Below are 14,210 nucleotides of genomic sequence, written 5' to 3'. Positions count from 1 at the left end.
TATTATAATTTTATTATATAGGACTACAGAATATAGAAATAGTTATTTTTAAAATACATATTTTGATAATAACAAATAAAAATTACTATTTCTATTTCAACACTATTCGAACAAAGCCTAAGTATTTTATAGGATTGATGAGCAGAAAGCTACATATGCGTACATTGATAACAACGCAAGATTTTTAATATATAAGATATATAAATATATATATGTAAATATAAAATAAAATTATTATTACTTATTAATTTCTTAAACTTTTGGAATAGTGGATGAATTAAAACATAACTTTACCTATTTAACTTAGTTGTGTTCGCTGCAAAGTAGTTGATTACAAATAATATTAATTTTATATTCTATATCTTGTAGGCTATACTGTGCATGGCTACAGTATGAAGGCGTGAAATTAAGGTCCGACCAGAAGAGTTGACGGACAGTACGAAATTAACTACCATTCTGAAATGATATATATTTTGGCAAATGGAACTACCGGTTGGGAGCTTAATCTTTGTTTTGATGCTAAACTGGTAGATTAGTTTAATGGCGGTCTATTCATGCAAATATATATATATATATATATTAGAGCTGAATTAGTTACAAAGTCCTCACGGTCGATTTGGTCATCGAATATATAAAGAAGTGTGAAAGGCAAAAAGAGTGCCGAAATTTAAGCGATCAGCCGAGAGTCACACTCCTAAGTTCGGAGCTCCCAAAAGTCTCGTATCACTTTAGACATTTTAGCTGTCAAAATCCAACTAATTAAGAATGATGGAGAAGGTAACTCTCTCTCTCTCTCTCTCTCTCTCTCTCTCTCTCGCTAACTAATAAAAGATTAAGAAGAAGATCTACCGGTACTTCGTAATCTACGACGTGGCATGCCCTTATTTTTCTACATGAGATGACGAGAGTCGTATTGGAGTTTTCTTACTACCTCTTTCACTTGAATTGCCACCGAATCTGTCTGCTGCCCCCACTTAATCTTTTTTTTTTGTTTTTGTTTTATGGTTTTTGAAAAACTAAATTGCAACCTCATTTTCTGATCAAATGAGAACTGAGAAGAGTTATAGCTAGCTAGCCGCCGTCATCGTGGAACTAATTGCGATAGTGTTCTATCTTAATTTTGTAACCCATTCAATTCACTGAGCTCGCAGTGTCGTGGTGGGTTGGAACTCTTGTTAATTAAAAACCTCATGAGATTCACATGGAATGATAGTTAGATGCTGTTAATTAAGACTAAACATGCATGACCGAAAGACGGTGTATCGGTGTCACTCCACGAGCGGGCAATTTTCGTCTCGTAACTAATTCAGATACCACCCGTCCATTGGCTGGGAGGAGGCTGAAGTCCAATTCCTTCTCGTTATGGGCACGTGAGCGTGGCGTAGCCGCTGTCTGCGATCGTCATCGGCGCCACAACTGAACAACAATCGATAGAATTCTCATTCGCCTTTATGAGTAGATTTTGCCGTGCGTTCGGTGATTCGAATGTTGGACGGGAGATCGTAATTGGAATTTGTCTACATCACCGTTGCAGTCACTACTATGCTTCTATCGTTCTGGTTGTATTGTATAAGAATCTCGCAATACTAAATAAGCTCTTTAGCTGCCATGGTGTGGACCTCCAGTTAGATTGACAGGATCCTCTAGTGGAGCACTAAGATTCCAGTTACAATGCGCACCGATTAGCTTTCTTCATGCTGCTTTAGAATGTTTATCAGACGAATGATGGAAAGGAAAGCCCAGCAACGGACTCCGCGTCGCAGTCGTTGAGTACTCCTCCATATTTCTAGTCCAGTGAGCCCAAATAGAATTTCTTCGGGCCTTTTACCAATTTGGGTTACAAACCTGATGATGGGCCAGCCAGAACGCTGGGGTTTTCATGGTTCAGTAATACCGACCCTTTTTTTTTACTTTAGTAGTAAGTAGTAAGGCATTTACACACAGCTCTATAGTGCATCCAACTTTGGTAAATGGTAATTAGCTCAAACATGTTTTTCCAACTAATACGTGATAAGCAGACAAACAAACAAACAAACGTCCTATAGTATTTGTCGCATTCTACAAAACTGATGACTATGAGTTAAAATTCATTACATAAACATATAACAATCGGGACTTTGCATATTTACCCACAAGGAGTGAGTTTCTTATTGCCTGCACCACGAGGGTTATCATCTTTCCAGTCATCCCATGCTCTTGCTTTCTCTTCTGCAGCCTCCTCATCCTCCTCAGCTGACCTAGAACCATCTTTGTGCCATGAAGAGTTAGCTTCTTCAACGAGCTTAGCATTTCTCTCTTGCCATTTATTCATCATCTCCATTTCACGTAAGCCAGCTTCTTCTATGCTCATGGTGGGTAGCCTATTAATAATCACAAAAGTGGATGAAGAAAGGAGAACGGGACATGTCATAAAGAAATATATGATTTTGTCCTCCACTTTGCAGGTAAAAAACATATTTCAGACGAGGAAGATTTACTAAAGCCAACATGTGCTACCAGGGAAAAGCAACACGGGTAACAAGATGACAAACCTTTTACTATCACAGCACAATTATCAATATAATCTAAAACGAGAGCATGCACATAGGCTAGAGTGTAACTTGATCAGTCTTGGTCTTCACACAGAGACTTGGCATATATGTGTGTGTGTGTGTGTATGTGTGTGTGTGTGTGCACGCATATATACATGGCATATATATATATATATATATATATATATATATATATAAATCATGACCATATAATTTTGTGTACTTTAAGCCAAAAATAAAAATAAGGGGCACTAGTTAGCCTGGCCAATACTTGAAATTATTATTGTACTAAAAGATTAGGAGGACACCTTGATGCAGAGAAAATATAAAACTTTACAAAAGCTATATGCAGCATCTCTTACGGTTATCTTAACTAGAAAGTAAACCTGAATGTTCTCTCTCAAGTCTCTGAATATTTCTCTGCCAGGTCCGGTAATCACAATGTAAGTAGTATAACAATGTGGTGTATGGTCCCATAAATTGCAAGGATATACTCTAGGCTCTTACAATAACTCAATTAGTACTTAGGGCTATTTTCAGCATGAGCAGTCCGTTTGGAAGGACCAAATTGCTGCCAGCAACCAATTGCCATTATGGGTGAAATCCAAGAGCATGAATGCTATATTGCTAAGAATATGAGAGTTCTAACCCAACTTACTTATGACAAATATGAATCATACCTGTGACCTGGTTGAAAGACTTGTGCTGCCATTCTTTCCCTCTCGCTAGTTAATCTTCCACCTACAAGACTTGCAGGTCCAAATATCAGGGGCTGATGCTTGTGGTCATGTGCTTGTGAAACATTTGCTCTCCCTTCAATAACATCCTGAGCAAATGTTGCACATGTGATTGGCTCTACTGGTTTGAAAAATGGTGCTCGACTGGCAGAATTCCGATGCCAAGCTTCAGCTTTTTTAGTACGTTCATCAAGCATCTCACGAGCAAACTCATTATCCTCATCCTGTGACATATATATAACACATATATACAGATAAGCAAGCAGGCAGAAAAGAAAAATATCAAACGAACACAAGACCGAGTGGTTAATATCTTTGATTGTCTTACCTTGACAGAGAGTAGCATTTCTTCTTCTTTCTTCAGCATATCCAGCAGATCAAAAGCCTGCATGAAAGCAATGGAACAACAATGAACCACTGCAGGACAATGAATACTAGAAAAGGGAAAGAAACTAAGCACAAGATGGTGAACTAACCTTGCAGATAGCTAAGGAGATTGTAGTTAGCCAAGCCTGCAACGAAAACAAAATCGCAGTTCAGAGCAGTGGGAAAACTTTCACCAAATTTAACCAAGCAGGGGACATGATTCGGTAGATAGAATATATACTTAAATTAGTTGAAAGTGAACAAAAATCTTAAAATCAGTATACACAAAATGCCAGAAATTAACGAGATGTTATCGAACAGGCTTTAGTGTACTGCAGGAAAGGGACCATATAGAGCTTCATAAATACTACAGAAATGAAAAAGTGAAACTCTGCTCCTATATGCTATAACCTTTTCTAACATAGATGACTGAAAATTTGGGCAAATATGTTCTGCTAAACGGAAGCTAACCTCTCTTTCTTCCTCCCCATCATCTTCCAGTGAATCTTCCTCCCCAGCTTCAATAGGTGTAGATAAAGCAGCTGCCCTTAATGACCTTCCACGCCTCTCCTTTCTCTCTTTAATTTCTTGCAGCTTAGCTTCTGCTGCCTTTTGGCGCTTGAACCGAGCAATCTAAGATTGAATCAAAAGGAGAGCAACAGAGCATTGTCAGGAAAATGGATCTCCTATCTTTTATTTGGATAGCCAGGTGCATAAATTTTTTGTTGCACAACAATTAAAACAGTCATAGCAACCTTTTAACTTCATGACTAAAGTGAAGGACTCAAGCGCGTCCACTAGAGTGCACTAGCAGTTAAAGAAATTGTCATGAAGAGATCAGGGAGGGCAAGACATCATAACCATGTTCTCAATGAGGTGGATCAAAAACTGCAATATAAGAAACTTCAAATACCGGTAGCAACTTTGTCACTAATAGGAGTTCTCCAGAAGGGTACAGATGGGGAGAAACCAGGCTAGAGAACAGCCTTACACATCAAAAAGGCTTATCCATACTATTAAATTGCGACAGACAACTTTTCTCAAAAGACATGGGAAGAACATTTGTAAAACTATCATCATCTATAAGTTGTAATGAGCTGAATTTGTTCAACAACAGGTACGGAGAAAAATATTAACCTTTTTTGCCCTTCGAGTTGCGAAGGTATCTGCCCCTCCCTGCCCAGAAATTTCTAATTCCTCTTCTGGAATAAGCTCTAGCGCCTCACAAATTGAAATGAATTCCTGTTATCGATGTTAATATAGACAGCACAATAATCAGCATGACATGAAAATTTTAGTACCAGAAACATGGGAAAATTGGCAGTGAGATATATAGGTGCTGGAAGAGTGAAAGCTATATATAGCACTTCAGCAATAAAACTGCTTAGAAACTTATACGTGGAATAAGATTGAACCTTCAACTGATCCTGAGATGACTTTAGAATCGAAATCCTGTCTTCTTGCGCAACTTTTTCAGTCAATTCCCCAAGATAAAATGGAACCTGAAGACAGGAGAAGAGTGACATAAAATTCTGTTAGCAATGATTCCTTTTCAACATATTCTAAACGTAGGTACGCAGTGATGCGATCTCAAAAGCATCTAAATTTTGCAGAGAAAAGGCTGCTCACCAGAAGATATTTCAGATTAGCAGTGCTGACTTCATCCTTCGTCTCATTGGAGGAGAAGAGCCCTAGCTTGCTTACCATCTCATCGCAGCGTCGCAGAGCCTCGATTCCCTTCCTCAGAGTCTCCTATCGAAAGTTTTCCAAAGATACGACCAATGATTAGTACGAGATATCCATATCGTCGGGATGATTCAGATTAGTAGGAGGCGAGAGACAAATATTACCTCATCGGCGGAGGATTCGGAAGCCATGGAATGGATCTGTCTCGCCTGCTCGAAGAGCGCAGGAAGGGTCATCCCCTCCATCTTTCCTTCACCCATACGCACCAAATCGAGATCGATCTCACAAGAAACCCTAGTTATCGCAAAGATGCTCGAGCTATACAAATGGATGGATGGGACCAAATGGAGGAAGAGGAGGCCAAGGGAAAAAAAGAAAAGGAGACAAGCAGAGGAGGAGAGAAGAAGAGAAGCACGGAAGCGTGCGTGAATCGGGAAACGAAGAGGATCAAAAGGCAGTCGAAGACGGACGAGAAACCGACTCTACGCGACTACACTCTAGCAGCACCCCCTGGCCCATGGATCCCCGCTTGTACACCCGTGCCACAGTAAGTTACCGGGCCGGGTCAGGATTCTTACAAATATTTGAATCCGCTACTGTTCGGGCCTGTGGATCCGTGTTGGGCTTACCAGTGACTTCCACCCGAAAAGTTCGGGTCTGGTCAGAATTGGGCTATAGGCCCTGCGGGTTTTGGTAATTAGTGCAATTGGACAAATTTTGACCGTCCATTGGATCGATCTTTGCCGTTAATTACGCTACAGCGCGGAGCATCCAAGCACACTATCCCATCCCTTTATCCTCTTCACGAACACTCTTCTTCTCGCTCACTCTCTCTCTCTCGTGCGCAAAACGAGGGGAGCCATGGCTTCTTTATCCCTCTCTTCCTCCTCTACCACTCTCCGTCTCTCCTCCCTAAGGTTCCACTCCCTCCCTTCGATCTCAAGCCTCCGCTCCCGAGCCGTGAACCCCCAGAGGAGAAGGCGACCTCTTTCCGTGCGAGCTCAAACCCTAGATTTCTCGGGCTCGTTCTTCGAGGCGGGAAGTGAGGAAGACGGAAACGGCCCTTCCTCAGGTATCTCGGCCGCTTCCGCCGCGGCGGTGATGGAGGACAAGGAGGAGCCGCAGTGCCCTCCGGGGCTTCGCCAGTACGAGACCATGGCCGTGCTCAGACCTGACATGACCGAGGACGAGCGTCTCGCACTTATCCAGAGATACGAAGAGGTAATCTTACTCCTTTCCGCCTTTTGTTCAAAGTCATTCTCTTTATATCTCCTCATGATAACAAATCAGCTATAAGGAGTGCTAAATTCTTTAACAGCAGTTATTTTCTTACGCATTCAAATCTAAGTGAAACTGTAATTGACAATGTGATATCGAAAATGCAGTTCAGCTATAATAATATTAGTATATGAGTGCAAAAGGACATTCCTTTTGAATATTCATCCTTGGTTGAGTAGGCTGGCTGACTCTTTAAAATTCATGATGATATGTGAAATATAGGAATTCAAAGCAACTGAATTCAATAATGTGGGTCAATGCATTAAAAATTGGTGTTGGCTAGTTTAAGTAAAAGGCAACCTGGAAAGGTAGAGTAGGAAGAGCAAGCAAATATGTATGGACTGGTCCGAAGAATTACTTCAGTGTTTCACTACAGGAAAATTTTAGTGGGATAAAAGAGAAAAAAAAAAAAAAACTTGCCACGGTGTCCAATATAATCATGGCAAACAAATTTCTCATAAACATAGGTAAAACATCTAGAGGCAAATAGTAGGTTTACGCATGGTCAGGAAACCTTTTCGTGAAAGGATGATTTCATTTTCATCAAGAATCAGAATTTAGGATGAGAATTGCATAGGATAAGATCATAAGATTCTTGGGAAGACACACTCTAAGGATTATTAAGTTACATAATTATATCTGTCCTACTAGTTCTGTTTCTTCTGTACCTTCTCCCTCTTTGGTTCTTCACTCGGTTAGTTGTTGCTCTCATATATTATGCATGCTGATTGGACATGCTTTTAAGTTTTAATTAAGTTGAATTGTGAAATTTACGTTGGGCTCAGAGACCTTTAAATTTTCTCTCTATTGAATTAGGCGGCTGCTTAAATTACAGTGCTCATGCTTAATCATATGCTTTTATGATATGACCCTTGCTTAGGTGCATATAACTTGTTCATATCTTTTTGTTGTATGTGCGTTATTGCTTCACCAGTGTGTATCGAGTTTTCTTGTCAAGTCCACTTCTTTTGTTTGCTTACACTGCTAACATGGTCATTACTCCAGCTCTTTGCTCAAGAATATCTATTGTAAACCTTGGTGATTAGAAAAATTAGTGTTTCATCACTTCGTGATTGATATTTCTATGAAGCTTGATCTGTCAGGGGTTTTTACATACATGTTTTGTTCTGAACTCTTGAATTAGATCATCGGTCTATATTTTTTTTCATTATATATCCAGTTTGCTTCCCTTCACTGTGCTCAAGGTGTTGAAGGAGTTCCAGATTCTGTTATCAGCTAGTTCAATTAGTTGTTTCTGGTCCTTCTTGCAGTTACTAGTTGCAGGGGGTGGCATGTATGTTGAGGTCTTCAACCGAGGAGTCATTCCGCTTGCTTATAGCATAAAGAAAAAGAACAAGGCAGGAGAAACCAACACCTACTTGGATGGCATATACCTCCTCTTTACGTATTTCACTAAACCTGAATCAATAGATGTTCTTGAGACCCGGCTCAAGATGGATGATGATGTTATTCGATCATCTAGCTTCAAGGTTCGAAAGCGGAAGTATTAAATTTAATCAAGAGAGTTCCTTGGGGAACAACATGGCCCTTATTGTGTCACTGTAAGTCATGTTCTTTTAATTCAACTGTTCAAATCCGATTACTTTAAAATTGTGAGTGCAATAACTTTTACATAGCTGCTTTGATTGATTAATATGTGTGTAAATCCTTTTACTTTAGCACTATTGCATAATTGTCTTTGGACCATCTTTCCACAGGGAAGCTCATCTCTGTCAAATATTTTCTCCAGAATCAGAGCCATGGTTAAGTCCAGAAATATACACTTGCCGTTATTTTGTTTTAATCTTTTTGGTCACGTGGCTTCAAACTTCAAACTTGTAGATTTTGCAGCCTATTTTTGCCATTTCTAGACTTTATTTTGTCTTCTAGGCTGGACCATCCGAAGCTAGCTAGATCTGTTATATTATGCATATGCCTTGGATTGTTGATGTTTACATATTACCTCTTGCATTATGCATTTATTGTAAAACCCGCACTTCTCTATCGTTGTTGATAATCCGCGATATAATGCAGCAGGATGCATTTGTTATATATTACATATCTCAGGGTTCATTTGAAAAATATTAAAAAAAAAAAAACTGAATAAGACTTTATTCTCTTTCTGCGAACAAAATGGGCTGGGCCTAATGTAAATTTTACCGCCCTTCTAAATGTGGATTAGGCTAAGGGATTAAATTTCTTCTTAAAAGCCTTTGTTGTAAATAATATTTTAATAGATATATCACGGGCCACAAGGTAGATAAGGAGGGAGGCATCAGCTTGAAAGCTCATAATAATTAATTAGTGGAATAGATGTGTGCATTAAAAAGTGCCCGTGAATGAAGCCGCGGTCTCAGCTCGTTGTGTCTCAACCCACGAACATCGTTGCTGGAGTTGTCGACCCTGGTTGTGAGTTTGTGGCTCTGCTCTCTCTCTCCAACGATCTATACGAAGACGAAGCAAAGAGCAGAAAGATGACGGATATTCCTTTTCCTTCGTTATCGCACATCGAAGCGAACGCTTCTTCTTGGCTGTTTTGTTTGATACACAGAAAAGTCTCCTCTCGAACGTCGGACCCCAAATCGATTGTCTTTTGCCCATAACGAGATGCCACCAACTTTGACGCAGACCCCAATACACACACACACACACACACACACACACATATATATATATATATATATATATATATTTTATCTTCTCTCATAAATAAAACATAGAAAAATCGCATCATTACTTCGTAATATATTACTGGAGATTTTCACATCGGTGGTAGTCCAATTTTTGAACGACGGAGACTCTGGATGACCTTGTTTAAGTAGTGCTTTCTCCGACATTCCTTAATATCCGTAACTGGACTTTTGATATAAAATGGCCTCCGACAGCAGATCCGATGCTGATCCTGCATATTTCTGATGCAGCAGCGCAGTAGTACATGAGAGAAAGTTTTTCTATTCCTTGGACTCCAAGGAGTGATGCATCTAATGATGGTTGAACTAATAGGGTTGTGATAGTGGCAAACAGCCCTCTTGGGACCCAAAATAACTCTATGAGCTACGATCGACTTGTTAAATAACGCACGCATTGAGTTATATCCAGATCACATATGTTGGCCATTGTTCTGACATGATCAATCACAACATATATACCTTGGGCTTGGGAGTCGGCAACGATGATTAAACTAACCTAAATGATTTCTTATGTGTTCATATTGATGTTTTGATCATCGAACAAGGATAGGTGTCAAAAAGGCTATGCACATGGAGATTGCTTTGCATGTGCTTCTCTCTTCCCCAATGGAAGTACAGGTTGGACTTCTCTACACTCGTGGAAGAGTATGGACATCCATTATCAGAGTATTGGAACCCAAATGCATTGGCTTTTCCTTAAGCAACACCCAACTTTACAGGTCTCCAAAGAAGTGGAGCAGAATGGGGGGACAAGAGGCGTGGTGAGAGCCACTTTCTATGGGATGGGTTGGAAGAGTGACAAAGGCTAGATATATATATTTTTTATATATATATATATACCAAAACGAGAGTATAGTTGGAGGAGGAAGGTTATATAAACTCCTCGACGTACGTGTTGACAAATGGTATATAATAATTAGACTTTTAGAGAAGCTAAAGGAGGGTTTTGACATTGTCTACGCGACTAAGAAATTCAGCTACATTATAATTAATATGTGGTAGATTAGATGTCGTTTTCTGTGATGCCTCTCTACCCTCGTCTAATTCATCTTAAAATATTATTCTTTAAGTAGGATTACATCTCCAGAGGAAATTGAGGCTCGTCTCCACATCCTGCGATAGCGATGGAAGATTGCTGGAAATGGTGCCTTTGCCAGCTCTATTAGAAGGTAAAACAATATTATCAATTATTGCCAGAGCTGATTTTAAAACACCAACATCCAATAGAATGTATGACGTTATCACTTTGAAACGTTCAAAAATCAAAAAACGGGAAGTGAAGAAGAAGAAGAAGAAGAAGAAGAAGAAGAAGAATAAGAAGATGAAGTGTTTGTGCGTGGTTTGACAGAGAAGAAGACAAGTCGGTTGGTGCTATTGCTGAAAACCAGGGAGTCGGTTCCCTGAATTTATGCTACTGTTTCTGACACATTGGGATCTCCACTTTTAACTGATTAGAGTAGCCCCCTCACACGTGCCAATCCCATGCTATTTGCACTCTCTCTCTCTCTCTCTCTCTCTCTCTCTCTCTTAATCATGATCATGATCATGTTTAAGTAGTCTTTGGATTAGTAGCAGTACCCACCAAAAGGCTTTTGGCTGGAGTTGGCAGCAACAACAGTATGATCACCTCTGGTTCAATGATTCCTCCCTACCTTTTTCTTTTTTATTTTTTGATCTCAAAGGAGGAATTAAATTGGGGTTGTTACTCTTGGGCTGTCTCCTTTTCTCTGAGTCCTTAAAATTTCTTTGTGGGAGGTATGATTATGATTCAAGACAAGAGTGCAATGGGCGAGGTGGAATCTCAGGCCTATCCAATGTATTTTGGTGTTTCTTGCGCTTTCGTTGCCCTCCATCTCGTCTCAAGGACGAGGGGGCTCGACGTCGAACACGGCCGATGGTCTCGCATAAGCGAATTAATGCTTCAGGGAAGCGCTCAGCTCTTGGGTCAACTCGTCTCAAGGTTTCAAGTAAACCTTGAGGCGTTGTCGCAGGAGGAGAAGCTAAGGGGAGCGGAGCTTGAGATCGCCGAGCTGAAGCAGAGGAGAACAGAGGACGCCAAGGCCAACGAGAAGGTCGCCGGAATCTTCGCGGCCCACGAGCAGAGCTGGTTAGCCGAACGGAAGAATCTTCGACGGCAGCTCCAAGTCCTTGTAGGTGAAATGCGTGCCCTCAAAACCAAGCATGAAGAGTCCGTATCTGATCTCAAGAAAAGAATCGAGGAGGAGGAGCGAGCTATCGGATTCAAAGACGAGGCCTTGGAACAAGAAATCAACAGGAGCAAAGAGTTGGAGGAGAAGCTCCAATTAGCCAAAGAAGTGGCGGAGGAATTAAATGAGAGGTCTAAGAAGGAGGCCCAAGACCACTCCACCGAGCTCTGGAAACACAAGACTGCGTTCGTGGAGCTCGTATCCAACCAACGCCAACTTGAGGCCGAGCTGTCTCGTGCTCTGCGGCAAGCGGAAGCGACCAAGCAAGAGCTCCAGGAAGTTTTCGAGCGCAAGGAGGAGGCCATTACGATGGTCGAGCAGCTCTCCGTCGAGATCGGGAAGCTGCAGAAGGATGCGGAGCAGAAGGATAAGATTCTATCCGCAATGCTGAGGAAATGCAAGATTGATACAGCGGAGAAGCATATGCTGTTAAAGGAGGTGAAGATATCCAAGGCCAAGAAGAAACAGGCTCAGCTAGAGATGGAGAAGTGGAGGAAGACGGCGGAGTCGCGGCATAAGAAGAGCTCGAGAGCGTTGCACTCCGCGGACGCGGCGGGGTGTTCGGATAACCGGAGGGCGGAATTGAAGGTGGAGTCCAGTGGGTACACCCCCAAGACACTTCTTCTGGATTATTTTGAAGCTGAGAGCAGGAAAGATTACAAATTTCCCATGGCAAAGGAAGACATGATCGGTTCTATGACAGTCGAATGCGTAGATAGGTACCCAAGCGGCGTGGATGATAAGCCTGGTGCGTATGATCTAACATTCTTTTACTGCTCTGTCTTAGTCAGTGTATTTGCGATTGGATGTAAGCTAAATTTTAACGATGTTAATGTGTCGGACGAATTTCTGAAAAATTTCAAGTAGATTTTTAGACCTTTTTTTTTTTTTTTTTCTGAATTAAACATCCTTGTTATCACTTGAACAGCTACAGAGGGCTATCACGGGTTGCAAGATTGGGTCCGGATGGAAAACGAAAAGTATGCAGGCATTCTTGAGAAGCGGCATAATGCCGAGATTGAGGCATTCACAGAACAGATGAGACTGAAAGACGAGAAGATCGAGTCTTTCCGATGGCGGCTGCTAAGCATGGAGCTAGAAACAAAGCGACTTCAATCGCACATGGAAGGGCTGGACGGGAGTCTATCGCATTTCAGAGAGGAGAACATCAAACTGGAATCTCTGCTGCTAGATAAGGAGAAGGAACTGAAATCTCTCAAGGAGCGATTCAGCTTCCATGTTGAGCAATGCCGAAAGAGCAACTCAAATATTACTCCTTGCCCAGAAGTGATGCTCACAAGGCGGAGAACAAGGGACAAAGAGCAAGTCCAAAAACCAGAGAACAATAATAGTGCCTGGGAGAGAGACAACGACAGCACAACTGATCAGGAGATAAAGCTGATGGAATTGGAGTCACATAAAAGCAGAGACATTGATATGGGAGCTACTAGTTCAGCAGAAGTTTCAGTCGTCACTGACCATTTTGAGGACCGCTCTATTGTTCCTTTCGACGAAAAATATTCTTCACAAGTCGTACCCAAAGAAGCAGTAAATCTATTGGATCGCGAAGAGGTCGAGGAAGAGAAGGAGGTCAGCGTGGACCCAGGAAATGTTCTTTCGCCTAATAGCTTCCAAGAAGACACGGATATCGTGGATAAGTTATCGTCCGTCGGACCCTCGCTCACAGAAAAGAACTCATCTAGGAAGATGGACATCCATGCTCTTGGAGTATCGTACAAGATTAAAAGACTCAGACAGCAACTAGCTGTGCTCGAGAAGTTGGTCGGCTCACAAGCAATGAAGCAGCTAACAAACAAGGATGATGGGCCTAATGATAGAAGAACTGATGGTGCGAAGCAGCAGCAGCAGCAGCAGAAGAGGTACCTGGCAGTGATACCTTCTTTACATAAGCAACTGAAGAGGTATCAATCGCTTGATGAGAAGACCGATGATTTGTGCAGAAGAATGGTAGGATTACTTAATTCACTTCATCATCATCTTCTTCTTCTTCTTCTACACTCTTATATATAATAGTGTTTGCATTTATTCAGTTCCCTTGTAATGATGTTTCAGGAGGAATGTTATCGTACTGGAAGGAGGGACCAACTAAGTGGCAGTGCAAAGGAGCAGCAGACTGAGACATTAGAACAGTTCCTCGAGGAGACATTCCAACTCCAAAGATACATGGTGGCAACTGGGCAGAAGCTATTGGAGATGCAATCCATGATTACTTCAAGCTTCCTTGCAGGTAGAGATGGAGTTGATAAGAGTATGGGATTCAATATGGGCCAATTCGCGGATGTCGTTAGAAGCTTGTTCAGGGAAATACAGAGAGGTCTGGAGGTGCGGATATCCCGGATTATTGGAGATCTTGAGGGGAGGCTCGCTTCTGATGGGATCCTTTCGTCATCTTCCTAGCCCACAAATTGGAATGTTGCTACTACACAACATGCCGTCCCCGCCATGCAGAGTAGTAAATGCAACAACAAAGTTAAACTAAAGATTTGCATACGTCTTGGTATTGTAAAGAATACTTTATATATCTCCTTCCTTCTTCTACATTGATTTCTGTCTGTCTGTCTGAAAGAGATACTTCCCACCAAATTTGCAATTTTAAACCTCAGCTCTCAGACAATTACACGAAAAGTACTTTTTGTTAAGTCTTTTTTTTTTTTTTTTGTTGGTAATAAAAGAACCAGTGGAAAATTAATTACA

At 41.1% G+C, this 14,210-nt stretch overlaps 3 protein-coding genes across 4 annotated transcripts; 2 read left to right on the top strand and 1 right to left on the bottom strand.

Moving 5' to 3' along the window:
* Positions 1–1,949: 1,949 nt before the first annotated feature.
* LOC140766306 (PP2A regulatory subunit TAP46) lies at positions 1,950–5,788 on the bottom strand. Its single transcript, XM_073105765.1, has 9 exons — positions 5,485–5,788; positions 5,264–5,386; positions 5,050–5,136; positions 4,772–4,876; positions 4,106–4,267; positions 3,745–3,780; positions 3,597–3,653; positions 3,212–3,492; positions 1,950–2,360 (listed from the first exon to the last, which is right to left on the bottom strand). Exons 1-9 carry the CDS (start codon positions 5,578–5,580, stop codon positions 2,126–2,128), a joined length of 1,182 nt encoding a protein of 393 aa, XP_072961866.1. The 5' UTR covers positions 5,581–5,788; the 3' UTR covers positions 1,950–2,125.
* Positions 5,789–6,100: 312 nt separating this feature from the next.
* Positions 6,101–8,619, top strand: LOC140760361 (small ribosomal subunit protein bS6c-like). Of its 2 annotated transcripts, XR_012104362.1 has the most exons (3): positions 6,101–6,541; positions 7,870–8,160; positions 8,317–8,619. XR_012104362.1 is itself a non-coding variant. In XM_073097300.1 (2 exons), the coding sequence occupies exons 1-2, from the start codon at positions 6,182–6,184 to the stop codon at positions 8,107–8,109; spliced, it is 600 nt and encodes a 199-aa protein (XP_072953401.1). In that variant the 5' UTR covers positions 6,101–6,181; the 3' UTR covers positions 8,110–8,252. The 2 variants fall into 2 exon arrangements, 1 of the variants encoding a protein (XP_072953401.1); XM_073097300.1 differs by lacking the exon at positions 8,317–8,619 and having other exon boundaries at positions 7,870–8,252.
* Positions 8,620–10,525: 1,906 nt separating this feature from the next.
* Positions 10,526–14,191, top strand: LOC140767013 (uncharacterized). Its single transcript, XM_073106752.1, has 3 exons — positions 10,526–12,243; positions 12,424–13,463; positions 13,569–14,191. The coding sequence occupies exons 1-3, from the start codon at positions 11,046–11,048 to the stop codon at positions 13,911–13,913; spliced, it is 2,583 nt and encodes an 860-aa protein (XP_072962853.1). The 5' UTR covers positions 10,526–11,045; the 3' UTR covers positions 13,914–14,191.
* Positions 14,192–14,210: the final 19 nt, after the last annotated feature.

Source organism: Typha angustifolia, chromosome 1 (genome assembly GCF_048772165.1).
Source record: "Typha angustifolia cultivar Huaian chromosome 1, ASM4877216v1, whole genome shotgun sequence".
Lineage (NCBI taxonomy): Eukaryota > Viridiplantae > Streptophyta > Magnoliopsida > Poales > Typhaceae > Typha > Typha angustifolia.
The sequence above is the reverse complement of the archived record's forward strand: the minus strand, read 5'-3'. Positions and strand labels throughout refer to the sequence as shown.

What these genes read in the sequence shown, in the direction of transcription:
- LOC140766306 (XM_073105765.1), bottom strand. Translation starts at nt 5,580, where the DNA reads ATGGGTGAAGGAAAGATGGAGGGGATGACCCTTCCTGCGCTCTTCGAG. An exon ending in CAACTCGAAGGGCAAAAAAG is followed by an intron (nt 4,268 to 4,771) that starts GTTAATATTTTT and finishes ATTCAATCTTAG; the next exon opens with ATTGCTCGGTTCAAGCGCCA. An exon ending in TCTCCTTAGCTATCTGCAAG is followed by an intron (nt 3,654 to 3,744) that starts GTTAGTTCACCA and finishes GCTTTCATGCAG; the next exon opens with GCTTTTGATCTGCTGGATAT.
- LOC140760361 (XM_073097300.1), top strand. Translation starts at nt 6,182, where the DNA reads ATGGCTTCTTTATCCCTCTCTTCCTCCTCTACCACTCTCCGTCTCTCC. An exon ending in TTATCCAGAGATACGAAGAG is followed by an intron (nt 6,542 to 7,869) that starts GTAATCTTACTC and finishes TCCTTCTTGCAG; the next exon opens with TTACTAGTTGCAGGGGGTGG.
- LOC140767013 (XM_073106752.1), top strand. Translation starts at nt 11,046, where the DNA reads ATGATTATGATTCAAGACAAGAGTGCAATGGGCGAGGTGGAATCTCAG. An exon ending in CGGCGTGGATGATAAGCCTG is followed by an intron (nt 12,244 to 12,423) that starts GTGCGTATGATC and finishes TCACTTGAACAG; the next exon opens with CTACAGAGGGCTATCACGGG. An exon ending in ATGATTTGTGCAGAAGAATG is followed by an intron (nt 13,464 to 13,568) that starts GTAGGATTACTT and finishes ATGATGTTTCAG; the next exon opens with GAGGAATGTTATCGTACTGG.